This window comes from Diadema antillarum, unplaced genomic scaffold (genome assembly GCF_040938485.1).
Source record: "Diadema antillarum isolate AM-2024a unplaced genomic scaffold, OU_Dant_1.0 seq00000170_RagTag, whole genome shotgun sequence".
Classification (NCBI taxonomy): Eukaryota; Metazoa; Echinodermata; class Echinoidea; order Diadematoida; family Diadematidae; genus Diadema; species Diadema antillarum.
In genome coordinates, this window is record NW_027271239.1 from 412,778 (window position 1) to 438,304 (window position 25,527).

Below are 25,527 nucleotides of genomic sequence, written 5' to 3' on the forward strand. Positions count from 1 at the left end.
CACAATATTAGGCCCTATAGTGTCACGTGTACAGTACAGGACCAGGGGCACATGATGCTTCATATGTTTCATGTTTCGATAACATACTCCATATTTCATAATGATAAAATCAATAAGAGGCTTCTCAGCTCCACTCCATATTCAAATGCCTCTCTTGACATGGAACAATCTTCCAGCTTTCATCATAAGTTCCTCTCCGTTTTAATTTCTTATGACTGAGCTTGGTAATATATGATTATATATTCGTCCTCTTTTCCAATCCATCGACACAGAAAGAATAAAATGAATAGCTGAGTATAATGTTACCATTCTCGTTTTCAGTTATTTCATTTTTCTCATAAAATTTTCATTATCAGGGGGAACCACACGGAGGGGAGGTGGCAACGTCTCTAAAAGAATGTTTGTGATCTACAATTATATTCATATTTAGATTCATATTGAGTGCCTACGGAGCTCGAGGGCCAGGTTGCTCCTTAGCCTCGAACATAATAACATCAACAACACTCACTCCCTGTCCGATCTATCAAGCAAGCTGTACGTAGTGTACACAACCTTTATTTACGAAAACTCAAAACTGCCAAAAAAGCAGGTTGCTAATCGCAAGTTGTCGTTCTGAGATCTTAGCAGATGTGGCACGTTGTAGAAAGCAGAAAGTGATATTTTGGAGCTGATCGTAAGTTTGCATTTTGTTGTGAAAAATTATCTCTATCTTTTGCGTAATGGCCATGGGGGAGGGGTTGGAGCCAGAAATATGTAGTCCCATACATTTGATTGCAAGTGTGTGCTGGGAAAGTTGTCAATCGCCTAGAAACAATTCAGTAAATTTACAGTTGTTTGCAGCTTTTAAGGGATCTAAGGAGCGACTTACTTGTGTGATCCAAATACTTTTCAAATTATCTTACAGTATAGGGAATATGCACGACAACAGGATATGAAAATTTGTTTGTAGACCTAGACTAGTGAGATATGAAGAATAATGTTTTTCGTAGCAATATATTGTGAATGAAACTGCCTTCGCTTATACGCTTCGTCCTCGGCTCAGCTAGCGCTAGCTAACAGTGCAGTACGGGGGCGTTTTTTTTTAGACGGCACAGATTGGGGCATGGCGCGTATTAAACCTATGGGAAACACGTTGGGTTAGGGTTTAGGGTTAGGGTTAGGGTTTGATGGTTAGGCAGGGGTGTATCCAGGATTTTTTCTGGGGGGGTCGTAATCAAAATTTTTGGACCTTTGCCTTTGCGAGGGAGCGGAGCGACCGAGCGGGGGGAGGGTGTGGGAGGGGGGTGTCCCCCCTCCCACGGTAGGGAGTTTTTGAATTTTGTATCTTAAAATGGGGCCATTTGGTGCATACAAAAGTGACTTTTTCGGTATGGCAGTGCGGCTTAGAAATAAGGTAAGGCATATTAAAACTAAGTTACGAAATTTACGAGGTTTTTGACAATTTGCTGGAACACCGGTCACTTTTTTTCCCTGTTGTAGGCCTATATAGAGTAAAAAGCCCTCAAAAAACAAAAATGTCTTTTACAAAAAGTGGACCTTTTGAAAATTTGGGGGGGTCGTACGACCCTCCCGACCCCCCCTTGCATACACCCATGTTAGGGTTAGGGCTAGGGTTAGGGTCCCCAATCTGTGCCGTCTAAAAAAAAAAACACACGTACAGGGGGTGGAGCCAAGCGAGCGCTAGCCGGCCCGGGCTAGCGAAACATCGATCCCCGCCCGAAGACGTAGACGTGACACCCTTGTCTGCTTGACAGTGTACTAAAAGCATTGAGTTGCCGGATTTGCCTTGATCCCATCGGATGCCACTCGATTGATTACATGATTGCAGTTTAGTTTAGGATTCCAACTTCTCAAATAGTTGTCGACCTAGAGAGTATAGGAGATTGACAGAATATCCTTGCTATCCCAACTGACATTTGTCATTATATACTCCTATCTATAGCAATATGCCATGTATGATACGGGTACAATCATGGGCCTATGATGTACCGTACTATTAGTGCAGTATGTAGGGCAAGCTAGGATTTAGTAAGAAGAGGGTGGCATGGCAAAAAAAAAGAAAAACAACAACAACAACAACAACAACGATTTTATACAATGGCATAGTTGAAAATGATATGTTTGTGTTGCTTTTTAGGATTACAAAGTTGACAACAAGAGGTGTGTGCTTGATTCCGGAATCCTACTCTGTCTGAGGACAGACAGTAGCTAGGGTACATGGATACCAGAGTGCTAAAGATAGGGTCAGGGTTTGAGTACCGGATAGGGTAAAAGAATTAGAGTTAGAGTTTGGGTTAATATTTCCTGAATAATGTTTAAACAAATAATGGAAGAAAAAAAAAACAGAACGAAGCAAAAGAAAAGCCCATGCCCCAAACCACTCTACCCTTGGAAAAATGTTGCCCTTATTTAGAATGTTGGATCACAATCTCCCCCCCCCCCAAAAAAAAAAGAAAGAATAAATAAATAAATATAAATAGATAAATAAATAAATGGAATCAAACAAAACATTACAAAACCTGCATTCATTATAAAAGGAACTCTTTCCAGAAGGGTACATAATACATGTACTACACTTGGCTTCACACTGAGCTGGCTTGTCTCTTCAAGTTAACTTGAAGTTTTACTGCTGTGAATAGTGACATTATTGATGATAGTGGACCCCATGGGAGTTAAGTTAGGAACTTTGTTCATGCTCACATAGCTAGTCTCCACTCATCGTGGACCAGAGGAGCTCCTAAATGCATTGATTTTGTGTGCATTGGTTGTGGAAATCTTCGTGATTAGTAACCTCCCTCTTCTCCCCCCCTCCATTTTTTTTTTCATTTTGAAAAAGATATATTTATTTATGTATTTGTTTATTTATTTGTTTATCCATCTATCTATCTATTTATCTATTTACTATTTATTTATTCATTCATTTATTATCTATCTATCTATTTGTTTATTTACTTTTTATTCATTCATTCATTTATCATTCCTGTATTTTATTTTGTTTTTATTTTTTTCTGGTACTCTAAGGGGTCCTTTGATGTGATCTATCAGTGTGGGCTTTCACAATCTCTCTGGTAAAAAAAGAAAAAGAAATCTGGTACGTAATAAAAAAAATTGACACTGATGATACAGAATAATGATGATAGAAATGAGAGAAAAAAAAAATCAAATCTATTGCGATGCAGTGCCTCCAAAGAGCTGCCAGCGGGAGTGCTAAAAGTCACTGAGTATTCTATGACTATTAGCTGTTGGAATTGATGACTGCATCTTCTGGTTCTTCTCAAATTTCTTCTGGTTTTCAGTGCATGCTTTTTCTATAGTAGTACTCTTGTACACAATGTGTTTTTTGTTGGGATAACTTCATCTTTGCAGGGGGGGGGGGGGAATCTTCTACCTTTTTCTGGTCTTGATGTTCCTCAATTGGAAACTTCTGAATATGATACATATTTTGCCCAATTTAAAATGAACCATTTCAGTCTTGACCTGGACAGTTTGTGCATTTCATTTTTAGTGATGGGGAAATGGTGATAACCAGTTGATACTGTAGAAAGTGATATATTTTATTCAATGTTTGTCATTGTGCAACTGAAATTCTTTACAAAAATGTATGTTTTAAATTTCACATTGCTATCACATACAATTTTTTTTAGATATCCATTAAGTAATTGCCAGATTTCAATATGCCACTGCAATGCTCTTACCCTTTTATCATCCACTCAAGATGAAATATTTGTAAGCCTTTGTGTTGTACTGAGTGGTAGGCTTCCTAATGTTATGATGTTTACTAAGCATGTCCATAGTTTTGAGAGGCAGAGGGTTTAATTAAGAATTGGCTATCAGTTTCTTATCATGAAATCTAGGCAGCGTAGATTTTTGTTTTCCTTATCTCTGTGGCACGAATTCCCAAACCTTGGGATGAACTTTGCCCCTGTGGCAGGCTGTACTTTTGACTCCTAGCCAAATATTGACGTACATATCAGTGTGTGTATGTGAGTGTTTGTGGTCCCTACTGTAATCAAGTATTACGTTGTTTCATCATTAATAGCAGCGTTTGACAGATATCACATGTAGAAAATTTTTATTTATTGGTTACAAAGGTCACTGTTCAACAACATTTAATACTACAGGATCAGCTTGAAGAACCAGCCTAACAAAAATACACCCAAATTTACATATGTAAACACAGATAGCTAAATAGAGTATTCAGTGTAGGTTAGGCAAAATAATACATGGATGCATATTCTATGTTGCACTTGATTTTGATGGCGAAGACCCAACATGTCTATTAACTAACTGATACTCGTGCCAGCCTTAGATAATTTGTTCATCCTTGGAATTTACATAGGTAATAGCTCGATGTTCCGTATACTTAGAATCTAGGATTTATTTGTGTATTTCCAGAACTGAGTGGATTCACAGTGGAATGAATTCATCGCAAGTGCATTTGGAGAAACTTTGGCATCTGGACTATAGGCTACACCATCCTAACTGGTAGTGGGTGTCAATGGCAAAGTGCATTTGAAGGAACACAACAAATTTGGCAAGTGAGTACCGGTAATACAGATTTCTGTTCTGTGTCTTAAATTTATATTGATACAGTTTGGATTATGTCAGGCTTTTGAGCACCATCTATGGAAAAGAATAGCAGGTGTTTGCTGTGTCATTTGTTGATTATAGCAAATGCATGTATCACACACTACAATTATATGAAGAGTTTGTTCGCAAAAACCGATAAGTCCATATTTTCCAAATGGAGATATTTGCAATTAAAGGTCAAGAAAAATAAAGAGAATAATAAGAAAATTTTTGCTTCTTTTGACCATAACTTCAAAAATGAACCTTTATATGTAGTGACCAATATATCATTTAAAAGGTATTATTTTGTACTTTATGACAGAGACTGTACTTAAAAATCGGTTTTTGTAAACAAACTCTTCATATATTCACTTACACTTCTATTTCCAGCTACCGTGCAGCTTGGTATTTATTCCCCCTGTCAAAGCATCAACATTTTAGAATCAAGATTCAACATGTAGAGCATTGGATGAATGGTCAATAATGGTTAAGAATAAACCACTCACAGACTGATGTGCTGTTCCTGATTCTTGTACTCATTTACGAATATTTGAGACAACAGTGGAAGATTGCTAACCTCGGCATAGTGAATTCATCACTAATGCCTGATGTCACTGAGGTTATGAAAAATTACTTAGTGCAAGTCTAAATTTTCCTTGAAATTTGACTTTGTGTACCAGTATCTCATCAGCCAGAAAAACGATAAACAAAATGTATAGCAATTTAAGACGAATAAGATGTTATATTTTCAAGAATAGGGCTCATTGATGCGATAGACCTTGATATGTTTCACTCCCAAAGTTTCTCTCCTGAAATTGTTGCAACGTTACAAATTCAGAATGAAGATACGTGGTACCAGCAAGGCTGTCATAGGAGAAGGAGATGACAGCCACCCGACAGATGACTCAAACTCTTTCTTTGCCAAGGGCCGTGACCGGGAGAGCCGCTACGACAACCACCAGTACACACCGCAGGAGCGTGAGCTCCTCGCAGCGTACGAGAGTCTTGATTACTTACCTCCACACAGCCATGTCTACAGGAATTGGCTCAGGCAGCAACCCGCAAGGTGAATTTGTAAGACATTATTATCCATGGAAAACTTCAGTCTGGATTTTGATCTTGATTTTGATTTTGATCATAGCAAGCAATGAAATTTATATGGCTCTGCTGTTGATCGATCTCACAAGTCCAAAACATACTTCATTCACATGTGTTTCATCCTTTGAAGTCTTTCTAAATTCTCTCATCCTGGTTTTCGTATGTGATTACCCTCTTTGCATCAGATTGGACTGGGATCGCTGGGTCATGATGGGTCTGATCGGATTCACCACCGGCATCGTGGGGTTCCTCCTCCATCAGATGATCGACCTCATCTCAGACTTCAAGTGGGACAAGACCGAGGAGTTCCTCCAGGTACACCGCTGAAATCCCTCCCTCGGAAATAAAAAGGGGAAGTTTTCCAAAAATATAGCTGGTCTTGCATCTATCCTTGCGGAACCATGGCTTGTAAATGACATACTCACTCTGTTGTCTCCGCAGATGCTAGTTTAGGAAGCACCAGAGTGATGCAGCCTCCTGTGGGTACAAATGCTTTAATCGTGCAGGCCAGTGTTGTTTGTTTTGTTTCGGTTGATTTGATTTATAATTGCATTTTGCACACTGTCAAATCGTATAAAAGTTGGAAAATGTTCATTATTGCCTCAGCATGGCACCTCTTTCCAATGTCATAATTATGTCATCAAATGGGAGTACTATAGCTTCAACTGGCTGCTAACTGGGGTTATCATTTCAGGGTTAAGGCTCATGTTTATGAACTCATGCAGCAATATTGCAACTTACATTACACCTGCAGTACTTAGTCAGACTGCCTTGATAGCAATGTCTGGAAAATGTTTCAAGGCTGCTATGTAAACAAATGAACTGACGAGAAATTACACTAACACACATTTTTTTTTCATTTTTTTTTTTTTAGAGTGTATATCACAATTCACATAGCATCCCTTTCAGCTAAAAAAGACAGAAAGAAATAAAGACTTGTCTGAAATGAATTTTAATTGCAATGACAACAATGGAAACCTGCCATTATTGCACAATACACTAATGCCACTGTCTTAAAGACATTATTTACCATTTGCAGGTGACACCAAAACCCAGCTCTGGTGCTTCAAAATAGTTCTGAAATGTGAATTAGGGATAGAAACAACCAAAGTAAAAATTTTGATCTTATAATCAATGTTAAGTATTGTTAAATATACAAAATGTGAACAATAGTTATAATAAAATTGTTACCAGACTAAACCATCTACAGTTATGGTTTAGTGAGAAAAATAATGATTTCTCCTTATATTTTAGGCTTTATTGCAAAATTTTATATGATGGGATGTTTTGTGGTACAACTGACCAACTCATATGCGTCAAATGTGAACTCAAACACTTTTAAATTAGTGCTCCCTACGGTGAAAAGTACCTGTAACCCGTTTGAAGACAGGTCCCGAGAATAGTCGAGCAGGTGTCTATGGGAAATGCGTCTTATAGCAAAATCAGCTCATCCTCAAGGGGCTACGTAATGTAGTGATACACTTTCAATGAATAATGAAAAGTAACATTTTCCAATTTTCATTTTCCATTTTCACATGATATCCAATTTTGAAATGATAGATCTCTATAGGATTTGATGAATGCAATATTTTGTGGTACTACATGCTTTTTCTTTCTATTGTCTGTGTTTTTTAGGACCGCAGTAAAGGGATAGCGTGGCTTTTCCTGACTGGCTTCAGTCTTGCCGTAGTCCTTGTGGGCACTGCCATTGTTGTGGTAAGTTGTTATCCTTCCTTTTGTTTCCTATGATCCACAGAGCAGCTTCAATTATAGTTATTGTCTATCACTCAACAATGCGTAAGAGCATACCATTAAGTTATTTGAGCGATTGGATGAGCAAACCCACCATTGTCTTCAACAAATATTGTGAAAATCATTTCTAAATAGATGGCAAATGATAATGAAGAGTAATGACAAATAACTAGCTATATATGAAGTGTATACTGTATATGCCATATATTTAGCGAGTCTAATTTTTCTGCGAATTTGGACTTCCTGACAATTTCGCGAGTGGGTAAATTCACGATTGTGTAGTGCAGCGCTAAACAGAGAATGCATGCGTGCACTTCATATTCATGTCGGGATTCTAGTTAATATTTTTGTGTGTTTTTCAATTCGCAAAAAGCACCCTACTCATGAAATTCACGAAAATAAAAACCTGGCGAAATATTTGGCGCATACAGTAAGTCGTGAAGCTTGTGTGTCCTATTATAAAACATCTGTTTGCTGGCTTGCTTGAGAGGCTTCAGTAGCACTGAGACAGTGTTAACAGTGACTCTATTGTTGGAAGCATTTTTGTAGTATGTCTTTTCTTGAACAAGAATTTTTGTGCAATGTTCACATTCAGCCATTGGTACCTTTTGGAGAAGAAGTCATGAAGCAGAGAAGCTTTTCCATATTCCTCAAGTACTGAATGACCTTTGCAAATTCTGATTCATGATATTAAAATATTTTCTGTTAAATTTCTTAACTCATATCTTTTTCTGGGGGGATGGGAGGAATGCAAGAATGTCTTACAAATGAAAACATGAACACCTGCCCATTTCTTATAAAAAGGGATATGTAATCCATGAGAATTTATGGGATGTAAATACGTGAAGAGCCATTTGTTTTTTGTTTTTCATGTTAAAGTAATGGCTCGGTCACAAATACCATTAAGATCTGCTACGAACGCCGTACGAACAATTTTTAGACAATTTCGTAAGATCTTCTTAAGAAGGCCGTATGAAACCAGCGTTCGTAGACCGTTCGTAGACCCTTCATTAAATTTGTAGCCTGGCAGATGGTCTTGTCCAAGATTTTTTAAAAACTTCGTACGAAACCCTCTCTTCGTACGAACTCCAGAATTCGTACGAACAGTGACATTCGTACAAACGCATCGTTCGTACGAACCTTTGTGACCGTAGCTTAAGACAGAGGATCGGAATGTGTGTGGTCGGGTAGTGTGTTCCTGTAGCTATAGAGTATTAACAGAAAGTAAGAAATGTATAGGTATAATTATCAAAGTCAATCTTACTCTGGTTAGACCAATGGTGATGCATTTTACTGATTCAGTCATTGGAGAGAAGTAAATACTTGTATTTACTGTGCCTGTAATCTAGGCGGAGGATGCACCTTCTGTCTTTGCTATTACGCTGAACGTCTGATGCGGCGAAACCATTGTCTTTGCTATTAAAGCAATACAAGAGGGTGTATGTCTGATGCGGCGAGACTAGGAACAGTGGAAGCATCCACCGCTATATCCACTTGTCTTTCTGTAGTCGTTGTTCTCTTATTATGGACTATGAATCGATGGCACTTTTTTTCATATGAAAACTGCCTCCGATTCATACATTGTAGTTGATAATAAGGAAACAACAACTAAAGCAAGACAATTGGATATAGGTGGCGGATGCTTCCACGCGCATCCACTGTTCATAGTCTTGCCGCATCAGACGCATCGCTTAGCAAAGACAATAGTCTCACGGCATCAGACGTTTAGGGTGACAGTTGAGTCCGTAGCTGCATCCTCTGCCTAGAATATAGGCTAGTGTTATAATACTGGAACTTGACATGATTCCATTTTTAACTCTTTCCCATTTCAGTACTTGAGACCTTCTGCTGCCGGGTCTGGTATGCCAGAGTTGATAGGATTTCTGAATGGAACCAAAGTGAGGCACATTTTTAACGTCAAGACGCTGGTGGTGAAATTCTTCTCCTGTGTCTGTGCAGTGAGCAGTGGACTACCGGTGGGACCAGAAGGACCCATGATACACATGGGGTGAGATATATATTTTTTTTTTTGATATCTGTGAAGGAAACAAGGTTACATTTAAATCTGCCTTAGCAGCCACCTGCTATGGTGGCCACCTGCCACATACGGTCTTAAAAACAACAACAACAAACAAAAACAAACAACAAACAAACAAACCCTGAGAGGAAAACCACTTTAACCAGTGGAGAACAGGCTGATTTGGCTACAACACGCATTTTACATAGACACGTGCCCGAGTATACTTGGGACACTCATCCTCAATGGGTTAAAAAACCTTGTCTATAGTATCCACCTGTCTATAACAACCACTTTTTTCATCTCCTGTGAGTGGCCATTATAGACAGGTTTGACTGTATCAGCCAGCATGGAACAGTGACAAGATATGTAATTTCACAAATTCATACAAAACCCCTGCAAATGCAAATTTTTTACCTCAAATTTCATCTTGTCAGTGTGACAGATTTTTAAAAAATGTACAAATTGCCGAAAGAGATAAAGACAGACAGGTTGTGTAAAAGTGAGGCAACATGAACTCGTCATAGCAAATGTATTGACAGTTCTAATGTTTGTTTGTTGTTGTTTTTTGCAGCTTTTATCAAGATGGACAGTTATTTAGTGTTTGATTTTGATTTTGATTTTGTTTTTGTATTTCAGGTCTCTCATAGGAGCTGGAGTGAGCCAGTTCAAGTCAGAAACCATGAAGTTTGCCCTGCCATTTTTTGAGAGGTTCAGGAATCCAGAAGATAGGTGAATTGCTCTTGGATTTGTCTCAGTTAAAATCTCACTGTGATGTAGAAAATACACTTTCCTACAGTAATGCATTAAAAAAAAAAAAAATTGTCATGCATTTTCAGTTAACTTTCAAAGAGGCTTTAAAGAATTTTGATTGGAAAAGGCCTGCTAGCATCAGACACCAGAAATGTGAACCTTTACCGCTTTTTTAGAAAAAAAAAGAAGAACGCAAAGCAAACAAAACACCTGCTGGGAAATGAATAGGAACACCACCCTTCCTAATTACAGGAGTAAATGCTGGTAGATCATCATTACTTGGTCATTACATCTATGATTAGCGTATAGCCTCATTGAAGTAAAATTGGCAGTTCTTATCAATCATATAACGAAATATTTGAAGAGGCTGGTAAAAAAAGAAAAGAATTGAGAAGAATCTACCTTCAGAGTTTATTGAGAATATCTTTTTCTCTGATGTCCGTCCTCCAGGCGTAATTTCATCTCGGCGGGCGCGGCAGCGGGCGTGGCCTCGGCATTTGGTGCCCCGGTGGGAGGACTGCTGTTTGCCATGGAGGAGGTGTCTTCCTTTTGGAGCATGAAGCTTTCCTGGCAGGTGGGTTTGTACTGCCAAATAATCACTTTAGAGTCGGAGACATAGGACTTCCTTGACTACTGTAACGTGAATTGACACAGAGGCCTACATAAGTCATAAGCGCACTACTACCTTAGCATATATGGTGACATTTTCGCGTGTTGTTAAATTCGCGGTCCAACTGAGATTCGCGAAATTCGCGAAAATTAAACCCACATGAAAATAATAGCTTATACAGTATTTGGTTCCAAACTTGCACGTGAGATGTAAGTTTGACTCAACAATCACAATGCAGTCCTACGTGCTGGTGGTCTGTGCAAAATTAGTGGAGAAATAGTGGAATTATGTAATAAAAAAAAAGAAAAAAAGATTTGATGGAACATAGATGGTAATCAGTCACAGGACTTACAGCTCAATTTTATTTGGCAGTAATCAGCTTTGGTTGCAATAAATGATAATATGTAATACAGAGTGCTGTTTTTCCCCATGAAAGGTAAATTTCAAGCATGAGGTAACGACTAGTCATCACTGCTGGTATTACTGACATTGCTTATTAGTTTAACAGGAACAAAAACTTCCATCAAGCTTCCAGAGCTTGAGTTTGCACTTTGTGACCCTTTTATTTTTTTTATTTTTTTTTTTTTTTACAGAACGGACATTACATTTGGCTTTTTATGTTATAAGCGATTACATGCCACAGGATTGTGCTCATTTCTTCATATATTCAAATTGAAAACCATGAATGATTGTTTTATCATCCTATATCTGATAAAAGAAAGTGTGCTCATGGACTATAAAAGGATAGTACAGTATATGCATATACTCACATATGATTGGAAAATGCTATTTTTGTGCCCAGTGTCTTGGATAGGAAAAATTAACCTGTGCCAATAATTCTTGAAATGTTTCTCCTGTAGGTGTTCTTCTGCTGTATGATATCAACAGTCACTACAGATCTCTTCAACTCAGCCTTCTCGGCATTCCGCTATCAGGGTGATTTTGGCCTCTTTAAGGCAGAAAAATACATCATGTTTCAGGTTGGTATGGCCTTGTAATCTTCTCAGACAACTATTCCAAGATTATTGAAAGTGTACAAGCCTATAATGTGTGCCCCCATTCATCGTAGAAGAGGAACTTCCATTAAGAGAAAACTGTGACTGGCTATATTTAGCAAACAGTATTGTGCCATAGACAGCAGAAGAAAAACAGAAGAATGACACAAATATACAATTCAGATTTTTTTTTTTTAAATTCACAGATATAATTCATTTCGAATTTCTGGTATGCATATAATTCGAAATTTTGAATTATTTTGCAAGTACATCACATCATGTAGATTCATGGTATGTTCACGCAACTTATGATGCTAGGGCAATGTAATTAGAATGAGTTTACATTTAATGAATTTCGAAAAGAATATGTTTCATCTGAAGCAAGCAACCGCTGTCATTTGGTTGAAATATGGCCCATGTTTACTTAGTGGTCTTGTCTTCATGTTCCCTTTATGCTGCTTTTTATATCTAGAGTACTCCTTCATTTGCTTTGACAAGGCATCAAATAGATCATCATCCTAATGTATGTATCTGTTTGCCTAGAAGAGCAATTTCTATGTACTCATCATGGAAGCAGTCAATTTGTTGATTTTGTCTTGTTGTTTTCTCTATTGCCATTTTCAGTTGAATGTTTTTATCAAGCTCAGGCACTTTAAATGAATGGAGCATCTCTGATGCTCTCTCTTCTATGTTTATTTGTTTTTTCTTTGTGGTTTATAGGTAAGAGAAGGCCTGGATGTGAACATCATTATGTTCATCCCAACGGTCATCATTGGCGTCATCGGCGGTGGCCTGGGGGCGCTCTTTGTCTTCACCAACCTGAAGCTGACGAGGCTGAGGCGGCGGCTGCTGGCCCAGACCAAAGTACCGTGGCAACAGAAGCTGATGAAACTCTCAGAACCCTGCATCATCATCGTAGGTCCCGGTTTTTATGTGTACCATCCCCTATTGATAGTCAAAATTTGCCGTAAATGCCAGTCATGACTTGTTACATAGCTGCAGTAATAGGCTTTCTAATCCCGAACTATGCTTGTTATTGAAGTTCTGCAAAGATGTCAAGATGCCAATAATGATGACACAACATTTGTTCCTGCAACAATTGCTCTGGTCTTACTTTCTCCAAGGACTTTGGGTTTGGGTTATGGTTGCGATAGGGTCTTAGGTTTAGTTTGATGTGAGGATTAGGAATAGGGTAAGGGTTATGTGTGTGCATAGAATATGTGTTTGGCTTAGCATGCAGATATTTAATAGAAGTAATTGTTGCAGGAGCAAATGTCATGGAAACGCCAATAATACTTTGTTTGTACTTAGTATGTTTCATTATTTGATTCTTGAATTTATAATATGTTGGATAAATTTAACACAAAGCTGCTCAGAGTCGTCTTGTGGTATATCTTACTTTGACTAATCAAGCTTGGTGCCAGCCTGGTTAAGAACAGTCGTCAGCAATGTAAGCGACTATGACACTGCCAGAAGCTTGTCATTTGCATTGAATACTTCTCTTTCCTGAAAATCAAAGTTTTAGCATTATTCTGGGAAAAACTCTCGCTGTCTACAGGTACTGGTGGTCACTGGTACGGTGTTTTTACCAGCAGCTTTCAAATGCTCACCCATCACCTGTTACTACGAGGGTGAAGATAGACCGTGAGTACTCTATCCTTCAAAATAATGTTGGTATTGATGTCTGCCATTATTATACAAATGATGTACAGGATAGAGTGCATTAGTGAATGCGCCTCGTGCATGTTGCACCATTGTCAATACTCGAGAGTGCGCCACACCTTCACTAATGCCACGAAATAATCCTGTGCATCATTTGTTTTATAAAATGGGTCGAAAACTAACAGCACTTTTCACGTACCTTTGTGGGTCAATACCAGCCAGCTACATGTAGCACTCGCTCAAAGTCAAGATGTCCGAAGATGTTCGTCCCAAACATTTACGCACGTCGCACTCGGAAATCCTGCACATATAAGTACTGTACGTATAAGAGTATACATACGCCACATGTTATGCACGCACAAGAAAGGCCGGCTGGCAGCCCGAACTAGAAGTTGTTTACAGGATTGACAGCGCGTATAGTAGCACGTGACACACTTGTAACAACTGATTGAGTGCGCACTGCTAGTGTAAACATTGTGACGTCAGGCTGTGCATGATCGTAAAAAATAATGCACGCACACGTGACTCATTTCAGCGCTTCCAATTGGCTACATTCTTGAACCCATTTTATAATACTGTATGACACTGCTGTAAGCCTATAATTGCATTTAATACTTTGCTTTACAGAAAATCATAGTTTGAGTATTTTTTTGTACTCTGTGCATTTTTTTTTTTTGCTTTTTTTTGCTTTCTCATTTCAATGCATGTAGTAGGAGACTCATGAATTTGCTTTATTTACCTGGTGCACAAATCTATGAAGACTTTTCTTACATACCATCACAGTCACATAATCATAGAGAACTTGTGTTTTCAATTCGTGCTAAATGCTGTAAAACCTGAAATGTTTGCGGCATGAAATTTTTGCAAATTGCCACTGGCATTCAATGTAAATAGTGCAGACAAGAACTTTCATGTGCATTTTAATTTCACGAATCTTGGCTCCTTGCAAAATTAGTGAAAATTTCATTTGCACAAAAATTTATGGTTTTACAGTATGCTCCTCTTTTGTCTCTGTTAGTCATTGATTTCATGTTTCAGTAAAAACGTGCCTTCAGTCAGTAATTAATTTGACTTTACATATCACATTTGATTGGAGTTAAAAATTTCCCAAGATTGTTTTTTTCTTTGTTTGTTTGTTTTTGACTTGGGCTAGCCCACTAGGCTATGATTGTCAGTGTTGTCTGAAATGCTCAGGTGATTATAAATGTAGAATGTGATAAGACTTCTTGCGAATTTTGGTTACCAGGCCGACAGGCTACAGCCCAAAGTGTCTGGAGTCAACCAGTGATACGGAGGCATCAGTCAGCATATACACCTGTCCTCCTGGAATCACGGAAAGGTTTGACAACGGCTCCATCAAATTCAGCAACAAGTCTTTCAACCAAGGTTAGCATTGTCAGACCCAAGGGAAACGAGACTTCACATGCAAGCTTGCGAAATATGAACATGTACCAAAATTTCTCGAATGAAGGAGATAAACACAGAGCTCGGAAAATGTTTGAGGAGGACGCCCAGGAGAAGAAATATCTATATCAAATGAAAATTAATGAAATTATAAGCTGCAAAATCATTGAAATTATGGCTATTTTTATTTAACCCTGATAGAACCACAATTGATGTTTTTAATCTCTACTGCTTAATTGTTAGGTTTTTACCAGAAACTTGTTTATTAGTTTGTTTGTCAGTCAACAATGTTGCTTAAAATGTTATGAATGGCTTTTATAAAGTCAGATTTAGAATAAAACAAGACAAAACAACTGCATCTCACTGCCCATGTCACCTATATCTCTCTGTCACTGCAGTCGCCACTCTGCTGTTTGTGACTGGAGAGGAGGCTATCCTCCATCTCTTCTCCAGGGAGACCCACTGGGAGCTGACCTATGGCGCCCTCGTCACCGTTCTGGCCTTTTACTTCGTCATGGCCTGCTGGTCCTGTGGGCCGTCCATTTCGGCTGGCTTGGTCGTTCCAATGCTGTAAGTGCATTTTGACGATGATGATATTATGATAAGGTCTTCTTCATCCAGGGTAGCCTCTTCAAAGCTGCCACAATTCTTCTGGAGGGACCTGCCATCATTATTACCCTGGCATTGCCAGGTACCCATGTATACACCTGGGTCGAGAGGGATGTGGTGGGTACAAACATCTTGTCCAAGGACATAAGCACTAGGTGGGAATCAAATTTGAGTCCTCTTATTGAGAGTCGGGAGTCTCATCCACCATGCCATGTACTTGCTGCAAATATAACCATACTTTGATTAAAAAAATATAGAAAGAAGAGGAAGTGCACCAAACAATAGACAATAAAGTCATATTGTGTCATCAGAATATTTCATTTCTGTTGGGGAAAGTTCTTCTTCTTTTGTTTTCTTTTTTGAAGTGCCATGAGCACTGAAATGTTGACCTGTGCATTATTCAAAGAGCCACTAGTATTATAATTATTATCATCATTATCATAAAAGTGAAAGTATTGGAGTTTGCCTTTACATCCTTATCCTCTTCAGATGTTATGCATTCCTTTCATATATTGACCTTCAATTCTTCATTGTCAATTATGAAACAAAAGCAGCCATTAAAGTATTCCAAGACTGGCCTGCTACAATAGATTTGATTGTCGTGGGAACGAAGTGGAGAGCTGTCATGGCTGATTTATGACCAAGTTTCATTGTACAGGGAGAAGGTCCTTGAGTCCCACTGAAGTAATTGCTTCATGCTCAAATTATCATTTTTTTCCATGAATAGACTGTCACGTACTTTCACAGAGCAATGGGTATTTGCAGAAGATTTCATCTTGATCTTCTACCTATTGTTTTCATGTAATATTTTTTAAAAGGTGGTATCATTATGGTGAAAAAAACAAACAAACGTGATTATCAAAAGTGAAAGGAAAACATGCTGATATCCACTCCAGTTACATCGGGGGTCTGTACGGTCGCCTGATCGGCCTCACCATGGTCTCCATGTTTGGGGTCATGACCTCAGAAGACAATGCCTACTGGGCGTGGATGGACCCGGGAGCCTTCGCTCTGATTGGTGCGGCATCCTTCTTTGGGGGCGTGTCCAGGCTCACCATGTCACTCACAGTCATCATGGTGAGTGAGTAGATAATTATGGTGAATATGGTAAATGTAGCCTCACACACACACACACACACACACACACATCATGATGCAAAATCAATTCCATTTGCCATTGTTCACTCATGGCTAAACAATGACATGAAAGCATGACCCTGGGCACCCAATTGTGGCTATTAGCATTATGGGATTATGTTCTTTCATTTGTTCACACACACCACGCTAGGCAAATTATTACAAGGATTTCAGAAAAGAAAGAAAGAAAATGAAGCAAGATCAGCTGATTTTCACACTGTGAAAAATGGAGTGAGTGTACTGTGAGGGTTGGTTGATTCCAATGACAGGATGATGATGATAACTACATGGATGCTGTAAAGGTCTGAGGACCTCAGTATGGTAAAAAGGTACTAATTATATTCAGCAGAACAATCATGTTTAATAATTATCAATACTGAGAAAACTTGTTTTTCTATAGTACATCAAAGGTATATTTTACCATTGGGAGCAGTGATTTAAAAAATGTTTGAGTTATCACATTTTATGCATATGTGTTGGTCAGTTGTATCACAAAATATCCTACCGTATAAACATTTCACAATAAAGCCTAAAATATAAGGAGATATCACTATTTTTCTCAATAAACCTTAACATTAGACGGTTTATTCTACCAACAATTTTATTATAACAATTGTTCACATTTTGTATATGCAACAATAATCAATATTGATTACACTGATTAACATATTTACATTGGTTGTTTTTATCTCTAACTCACATTTTAGAACTAGTTTGAAGCACTTAAGCTGGGTTTTTGTTGCAACTGCAAATGGTAAATAATGCCTTTAAATAACTATTATCTTTATTCCCCACAACCTTTTCTCCCCCACCCCATCCTCCTCTTTGTTTTTGTCCACTACCAAGATGGAGATAACCAATGACATCCAGTTCCTGCTGCCGATCATGGTGGCCATCATGGTGGCCAAATGGGTGGGGGACTTCATCACCCACCCCCTCTACCACGCCCTCCTAGAGGTCAAGTGTATCCCCTTCCTGGACGAAGAACCGGTCATCATGCACGAAGGCAAAAAGTGAGTCCAAGCGGCACTCTGTCAAATTAAAGTTGATAACCTATTATCATTGTAGAACTCGACATTAGCGGTGGCCCGGGGACACTAAAAATTGATATTGGGCCCCCAGATTTTGCGAAAATCTTTTTGTGGCCCGATATGGCAGCTAAAATTCAAAATGTATTTGGTGCATCACACGTTACCCCGGGGTAACACGTTGTGTAGCACCACCTCACGTCCACTCGAGGACAGTCACAGAGAAATGCATGCACTGTGCGTGCGTGTACATAGTCATTCCCATGCCACTGCATGTTATACTATGCATGCATGGCACGCTGTGCTAGCAATAGCGTGTGCTTCAGTGCAGTGCGGTGCAGTGCAGTGCAGTGCAGTGGCTAGCGCGCGCTAGCTCCAGCACCAAAATAATTTCCACTTTTTGGCAACCCAGGGTACAACCTTTTTAAAACAATAAATAATTCAACAAAATGGCTGATTTTCATTTGGTACTCCGGGATACCATTTATGTCATCATTTGTATAATTGGATCATCAAAATTTCAACTTTCAAAGATTCTAGGGGCCCCCAATGGGCCACAAGAGATAAGAGTTGGTGTCGAGCCCTCCCTGTTGTATGTGTAAAGAGTGCATCTCACCCTTTTTTTTTGAGCATCAGTGTTTATTTTTTTCTTCAGTGTGGTATTTTATGTCTGTTTTAATTTATGTACATAAAGTTGTGTATGTCATAGGGTTTTTTAAAAATTGCTGTGTGGTAGGTAGTGGTAAGCAAAAGTAACTACTTTATTCGTAGCACTTTGTGTGGATGATGACATAGATATATCTGGGGCATAGCAACACTCTCGTCCATTACGTTATAGTAATTTCCTGAAGGTGTAAGATTAGATCTTGCTACCACAAAATATGAGAAGAGTATTTGTTTCCCATTTATTGGAGGAGAAAATTGCATTAAAGGTATTTTGATATTAACCATCATATTCAAGTTCTGAGAAATATTTTGTATGAATGTTGATGCTGTAATTGTTGTGCATTTCAAAATTGTGTGTAAAGAAATTCTGTTTGGACACACTGATTTATAAAAAATCATGTTCTTTGCTATTATTATCATTTTTTTTTGTGTGTGTGAAATCCAAATGGACAATGCCAGTGTGAACTTGGAGCTCTACCAATCACGGCACGCCATGGTCTCACCGGTTAGGACTGTCCAGCCAAGGATGACAGTCAGCGACCTGGCTATGCTTCTCCTGGAGACGGACCACGGGGGATTCCCCGTCGTCAAAGGGGGAGAGGATGCCCTGGCAGCGAACCAGTTTATGGGTATCATCACCAGGTGAGGTGCAATGCTTTGTCATTATTTGTGTAGATATTTTGCAAGGTAAGGTTGAGTTCATAGAGCAGGGCTGCACACTAACCCATTTTTTCGACTGGTCTGACCTGTCTGTCGGATCAGCAGGTACCTAGTTCTTCCAATTTGTAATGGTCCATTCCTGAAAAAGTTCCTGGTCTGGCCGTGATTTTTACTGGTCCTGAACTGTCGGACCAGTGCCTGTGTGCAGCATTTCATAAAGCCAATTCATCAGATATGGACACAATAATATTAGAAGAGAATATGTATACTAATTACACACCTGTCATGTGTGTGAATGTAGGGAAGAAATCTCATGAATATCAGTGTGAAGGATTAGCGTCAACTTTTTGTGCGTTTGTAGTGGAGGTCTTTGTTGTGCAGTGATACTTGTTTATCAGGATGAGGCCATTGAATATCAGTTTAAAAAAAAAAGGAAAAAAAAAAAGATAGACCAGATAAGCCATATTTGAATTTTGAAATGATGCTACACGATATACGTACTATAGTACAATAAGAACCAGATATGAAACAGTATAGGGTTGGATTGCCCTATTGGAATGAAAGAAGTTGCAAGTGACTTTTCTTGTAGCTGTTGCTTCCAAAGATTTCACATTTTCCATTGGAAAGAACAAAAATGTGTACAGGTTTGGTGAAAACTTGTCCACAGTTGATTTTTTCTTTTTTTAATGTGTCATCAGAATTGAATGTGAGCATAAATTTGTGACAAAAACTGGCAGGGGTAAGAAGAAATTATGAACCTGTTGATGTTTTGGTCTTGACCTGGAGTATCTCCTTGCTCTTCTGTCATCATTCAGTTCTACACAATTTTCTTTGTTGACCTTTGTTCCCCGATGAATATACCATGTCTTATTCTGTTTGCCTATTTAGGGTGGAACTGATGGTGATTCTATACAGTGAACAACTCTTTGAGGCTCCCACGGATGCGAGTACAGAGACTCCTGAAATCAATGCCCTGGATTACCAAAAGGTCTGTATCATCATGTCATTGCGTGTGTGTGTGTGTGTGTGTGTGTGTGTGTGTGTGTGTGTGTGTGTGTATGTATGTCTGTACATGTGCCTGTAGTCTTCTTATACCCCCATTCCACAGAAATTTTCTGTCAACGGTCACTCATTGGAAGCAAAGTTTATCACTTCTGGGCACCCACCAAAGTATATCGGATCGCAGTCTGATGAATGCGACTTGGTTGGTCGACTATCAGGTGAGATGTCAGATATGTCATGCGTGATCCTCATCGGACAATCTTGCCTCATCGGATCAGTTCCCGACATGTCTTACACTTACCTGATAGTCCACCAACACAAGTCGGATTCATCGGACTGCAATTCGATACGCCTCGGTAGGTGGCCGGAAGCGACAAACTTAGCTTCCGATGAGTGATTGATGAGAGAAAATTTCTATGGAATGGGAGTATTACCCCTTTGACTGCTATTTCTTGATTAAAGGGGAATTCCAGTCTGACATTATGTTGCTTTACGAAAACAGAAAAATCAGAGATGTAGATCCGTGTAGATTTTTTGGGGAAAAAAATTGGACACATAAGAAAGTTATGAATGTTAAGTGTGTAGAGAAAGTAAGGCAAGTTGTCAACTGTATGATCCTGGTGATGAGCAGTTCTTCATTTGATTTGTACACAAAAATTCACCAATTCCTACTTTTCTCCTGAGAAAATTTTTTTTCAGCCTGTTCTTGATATGTAGTTAGTTTACTGTAAAAGTGGAAATTTTCGCGGTGTTGAAATTTTCGTGCATTTCGCGCAACCAGAAACTACTGCGAAAATAAAAGCACATGAATATTTTTGCTAACCATATCTTCCTGTGCCTGATGTCTTGATTCCGTGGAGTTAAAAACACGCGAAACTCTTCTTACCCGGCCAAGCGCGAAAAATTAGTCCCGCAAAAATATCCACTTTTACAGTAATAGATTTCTTTGTGCTCTCCTCAGTGGATTATGAATATTTGTGCCCAGATATTTTTAAGAGAGAGGAGACTTTATACTATTTAGTGCACACAAAAAATGAAGAGCTACTCAACATACAGAGTTGACAATTTGCCGTACTCTCCTACTAGTTTACTATTTACAAAACTTTAGTATCAAGTTTCTGATTGTTCTCAGTCATACACATTTTCTATTTTCGTATCAAGCAACACAATAGTAGGTACGGCCTGCCCTTTAATTGTTCTGCAGTCAAGCTAATAAGCATTGATGACTGTGAAAAAGTGTGGGCTCGCCCAGGTTCCACAGTCATTCAAGCCATATGGCTTCACTGTAACATCTACCTCTTTATACGTAAGATGTTGCCTTGCGAATATGATCAATGTCCATAGATGTGGCACATGATGTGATGGTATGCCGTGGGTTAGTGCTTGGCTTGAGTAAAAAGGTCATCATAAATCCTTCGTGAAACACCCCCTGTGGAGCCCATTTCATAGGAGATCTAGGATAGCATCTCTTGCAATAATAGTGACACTTCTGGTAGCAACATAACAGCCAATCAGGAAGCTGAATTCTTGGCATTCCAGCAGGAGTTGCTATCAAAACACTTCATGACAGATAGGGCCGTGGTTTCATAAGATGTGAATGAGACTGCGACCACCAATCTTATTTCATAATGTCTTCTTTCACCGCAGCTTTATACTTAATGTATGATGTCATGATATAAGTTACTATAAAAGCTGCTATTTTTGCAAGGGTTTAATTTTCATGAATCATTGTTTAGCTGCAAATTTAGCAACATTTGAACATATTGCTACCTGATCTTGTTTACATTAAATTTGCAGCAAAGAAAATTTGCAGCAGTAAAGTGGCGGCATGAATAGACAGGCATTAATCACAATGCACTTATGATAGCCTGGTTGTCAAGTTGCCAAAACAACTCGCAAAAGTGTCTGTGAACCCCACATTTGCAAAAATATCTGTGCGCGAAAATAACAGCTTTCACAGTATGTCATGATTGGAAGTATCCCGAACTTTGGGTTTTTGATGTGAAATGCTTTGCTTTCGATTAATAGGTGAGGTTGGACCACTTGAAAGACGACAGAGCCGCAAAGGACATGCTTCACACTTACACTGAAGAGGAGAGATACAACGACCTGTATATCACATTGGTAAGATATTCCGATACTAATCTTTCAGTGGTGGATCCACCACTTTATTTTTTGTTCAAACAAAAGAAAGAATAAGAAAAATGTGACAGGGGGCGCGAGTGCCCCCTTTCATTTCTAAAGAAACCATCTTTAGCGCCTCCCTCTTTACAGAATTCCTGGATCTGCCCCTGTTGGTTGTGGTTCATAAGATTAATGAGAGGTGCTGTCCTTCATTAATATGACATACACACACATACCCACATGAAGTGATTTGTGGAAAACTCCATCATTGTTTTCTCCTATTGACTTTCATACCCCACAAGCAAGATGAAATAAAGGTGATCACTGTACACATGTTTTCTGTAACCCCAAAAGGTTTGAAGAAAGGTTGCAGGTATTTAGACAATCTAAGAATCAGAACACAGTATGATTACTCCGCCTAGAAGGTTATGTTGTTGTCGGCATTGGTTCGTTTGTTTGTCTGATTGCAAAATAACCCAAAAAGTTACAAATGGATTTGAATTTTCAGGAAAAGTTAACAATGACTTAGAGAACAGATGATTAAATTTTGGTAGTGATTAGGATCACCGCCTGGATCTGGGAATTTCTTGTGAATTTTTATGAGGGATTATCCATGGGAAATAGGGCCAATGTAGGAGGGAATTCAAGCTGCGCGTATTTGAGGTGTGCATATGCAAACTTATATATATCTGAGCTTGCGCTTGAGGCGTAGCAAAAAAGCTAAGGTAGAAACACTAGAGAGGATTCTTTATCATTGTGTATGACAAACAGGGCCATTTTTAGCATACAAATGTGTATAAAGGTGGAAAGGAGCTGCTTAGCGGAGATCTGCACTCTCCGAGTTCTTTTCCAGTTTGCTATGTCACAGCAGGGCAACAATGTAAAAGAAACTATAAAAAAGATTCTGCTTTTTTCTTTTCTTTTTTTGCTTTGTTAACAAGATGAAAGAGCACTTGATTAACCTTATTCAAGAGGCCCAGGGGAAGCATACTACTCTTAACAAGGGTCAGTAACAAGTCAAAAGAATGTGTGCTTTTTCTTTTAAAAGCATAAAATTTTGTGAAATTCTCTACGTATTTTCGTTATATTGTCTTGCCATAACATCACAAATTGTTGTGGTGATCTTATTCAGCGATGATGGATTTAATGGATTTAATCCAAGCTTTGAAAATTCACATTCTCTGAATGGATTGTTTGATGATTTTTCTCAAATTTCACCATTGCGTACCACTCATATTTCAGCATTCAATGAATCTGCACGTTTATTTTAAGTAAGCATTCCCCTTCAGTTTTAATATTAATACGTGTTCCCCGTCTGCAGATGCCATATGTGAATCGGTCGGCGCCGTGCATCCCCGACTACTTCTCCCTCCACCGGACGTACATCATATTCCGCACCCTTGGCCTGCGCCATCTGACGGTCGTCGACAGCCGAAACAACGTGGTGGGCATCATCACGAGGAAGGACCTCATGGGCTTCCGCATGGAGGAGAAACTGGCCCCGGTCCTCCACCCCGCCCCGCCCGTCTTAAACAATGGACTTTCCTCGGGACAAGACACCATCCATGTAGAACTTGCATCAGTGAGTGATATCTGATGGAGAAGGAGCAAATGAGAAGTCTATTCCAGACTAACCCCCAATACCTGTTTATTTGTGTGTGTGTGTGTGTGTGTGTGTGTGTGTGTGTGTGTGTGTTTGTGTGGATGTGCATGTGCCATTGGAGTTGATCAAGGGTGGCGTGTTGTTTGCATCAGAAGACTAATCAAGGTATTGTTTGCAGCTGTTTTCGATACGTACGGAGGGACAGTCGACTTGAAATGCTGTCGTCCTTCCCCCTGTTGTTTTGACGGAACTAATCAGGCACTGCTTTTGAGACTAATGTCCAGACTTGAGAATGGTGCTGTTTCTGAATGGTCTAGGACAGATAACCCAGCACCAACTATAACCTTAACCCTCCCTCTCCCTTCCCCCACTATTCCCACCAGTATTTTTCTTCTCTTATTATCTTCCCCACAAGATTCTGAAGTCCACAAAATTGCAAAAGATCTACTCTGTTAATGTAGGCAAAAGGTTAATCGACAAGTATCTTACATACAGTTACTTCAGAAGCCAGCTCAGGAGGATATTTTAGGGTAGACATCAGAAAAGTTTTCCTTGAAACGAGTGTTGTACAATTGCCATTTACTCTGTCCTTGTTGTATGTTGGGGGCACGATGGGGGGGGGGGGGGGGGAGGGGGGTACGAGATTAGCAGTGCAGGCATTATCCACATTGAGGCTGTCTTGATTGGGTAAAATTGTGACAAACGTGCCAGTGGATTATGGATTTAAAGAACTCCGCATGTTTTTGCAAAATGCAGGTATGACATTCATTCCTTGTTTCATTTAGTTGTCATTTATTCAGTCCTTGGGGTTGCCCAGAGACAAACAAAAATATAGTGGTGTTTTGTTGACCAAAATAGATCGTCTGTCCGCAGATTATGGAGTTTTGAGACATTATGGAGAGCATTTACTTACTCTAGTGTCATAGAACCTTAACTCTAAAGAAGTTGTAGGTTGTAAACTTTGATTTCATGTCTTTATATTCCAGTCTATTTGATTTATGCTACTGATGTTGCAAAGTCTACATTCAATTTGAAGCACTATCTTTTTTTTCTTTTTTTTTTTTTACTTGTAAATTTGATTGTACACATCGCAGAGGATTTAGTGTCATTCTCAGGTGAGTAGTGATATGAAAGATCAGTTGCTACTGGAGCTTCCTAATTATCATGGTATGTACTATTATGTTGATTAGATACAACACTGACTGTTGTGTGTAAGCTCAGTAGTCTTGTAGATATAGTAAGCAGGGGATTATTAGTTTGAATCCAGTCTTAGTATGAATGCCCGTGATTTTCGTATCGTGGCTCCTGCTAAAACACTGAATAATCAATACTTATTTACGTTAATGAAAGGCAATTTATCAGTCAGTTGCAATAAAGAGTAAAATTAGTTGAACAAAATAGTAGGAGTCTCACCAATCAGGGATGTTTGTAGCAACCACTCACTCTAAAAGCAAGAATGTTTCACGGCATGAAACTTTTGAAAACAATTGCCACTGGCAGTCAATGCATATAGCGTAGACAAGACTTTCTTGTCGATTTATTTTGCAAATCTTGCCTCTTGCAAATTTCACGGCATTGGAATGCACAGGAAAATTCCTGGTTTTCAATATCTATTTTGGCAAAGGTGATGATGTCATTACCTTGTAAGTTTTCCTTTAAAGTGCAGTGACCTAGCAATGATGACCTTCAGGGGCAATGCACTGCCAGGTCGTTGACCCCAAATATATGACTTTAGCCATATTCATTGAGCAAACCAGTAGGAGAGATATTGGGTGATGACATCATTGGCCTTTCCAATTTGTGTGTGTTTTTTTTTTTTCAAATGAAAACATGTGAAT

The 25,527-nt window shown here is 39.0% G+C and overlaps 1 protein-coding gene across 1 annotated transcript; it reads left to right on the forward strand.

Moving 5' to 3' along the window:
- The first annotated feature begins 526 nt into the window (after nt 1-526).
- On the forward strand, nt 527-23,717 carry LOC139728218 (chloride channel protein C-like). The gene is made up of 19 exons (XM_071639181.1): nt 527-673; nt 4,396-4,538; nt 5,408-5,635; nt 5,853-5,982; nt 7,303-7,383; nt 9,252-9,427; nt 10,076-10,168; nt 10,640-10,763; nt 11,660-11,779; nt 12,515-12,709; nt 13,353-13,438; nt 14,703-14,842; nt 15,259-15,430; nt 16,366-16,546; nt 17,453-17,619; nt 18,760-18,942; nt 19,849-19,948; nt 21,991-22,086; nt 23,408-23,717. Exons 3-19 carry the CDS (start codon nt 5,409-5,411, stop codon nt 23,681-23,683), a joined length of 2,547 nt encoding a protein of 848 aa, XP_071495282.1. The 5' UTR covers nt 527-673; nt 4,396-4,538; nt 5,408; the 3' UTR covers nt 23,684-23,717.
- The last annotated feature ends 1,810 nt before the right edge of the window (nt 23,718-25,527 follow it).

Bases quoted from the DNA above. Each gene is read 5' to 3' on its own strand.
- LOC139728218 (XM_071639181.1), top strand. From the start codon at position 5,409: ATGAAGATACGTGGTACCAGCAAGGCTGTCATAGGAGAAGGAGATGAC. The intron at 5,636-5,852 runs GTGAATTTGTAA...TCTTTGCATCAG, and splicing joins CTCAGGCAGCAACCCGCAAG to ATTGGACTGGGATCGCTGGG. The intron at 14,843-15,258 runs GTTAGCATTGTC...CTGTCACTGCAG, and splicing joins CAACAAGTCTTTCAACCAAG to TCGCCACTCTGCTGTTTGTG.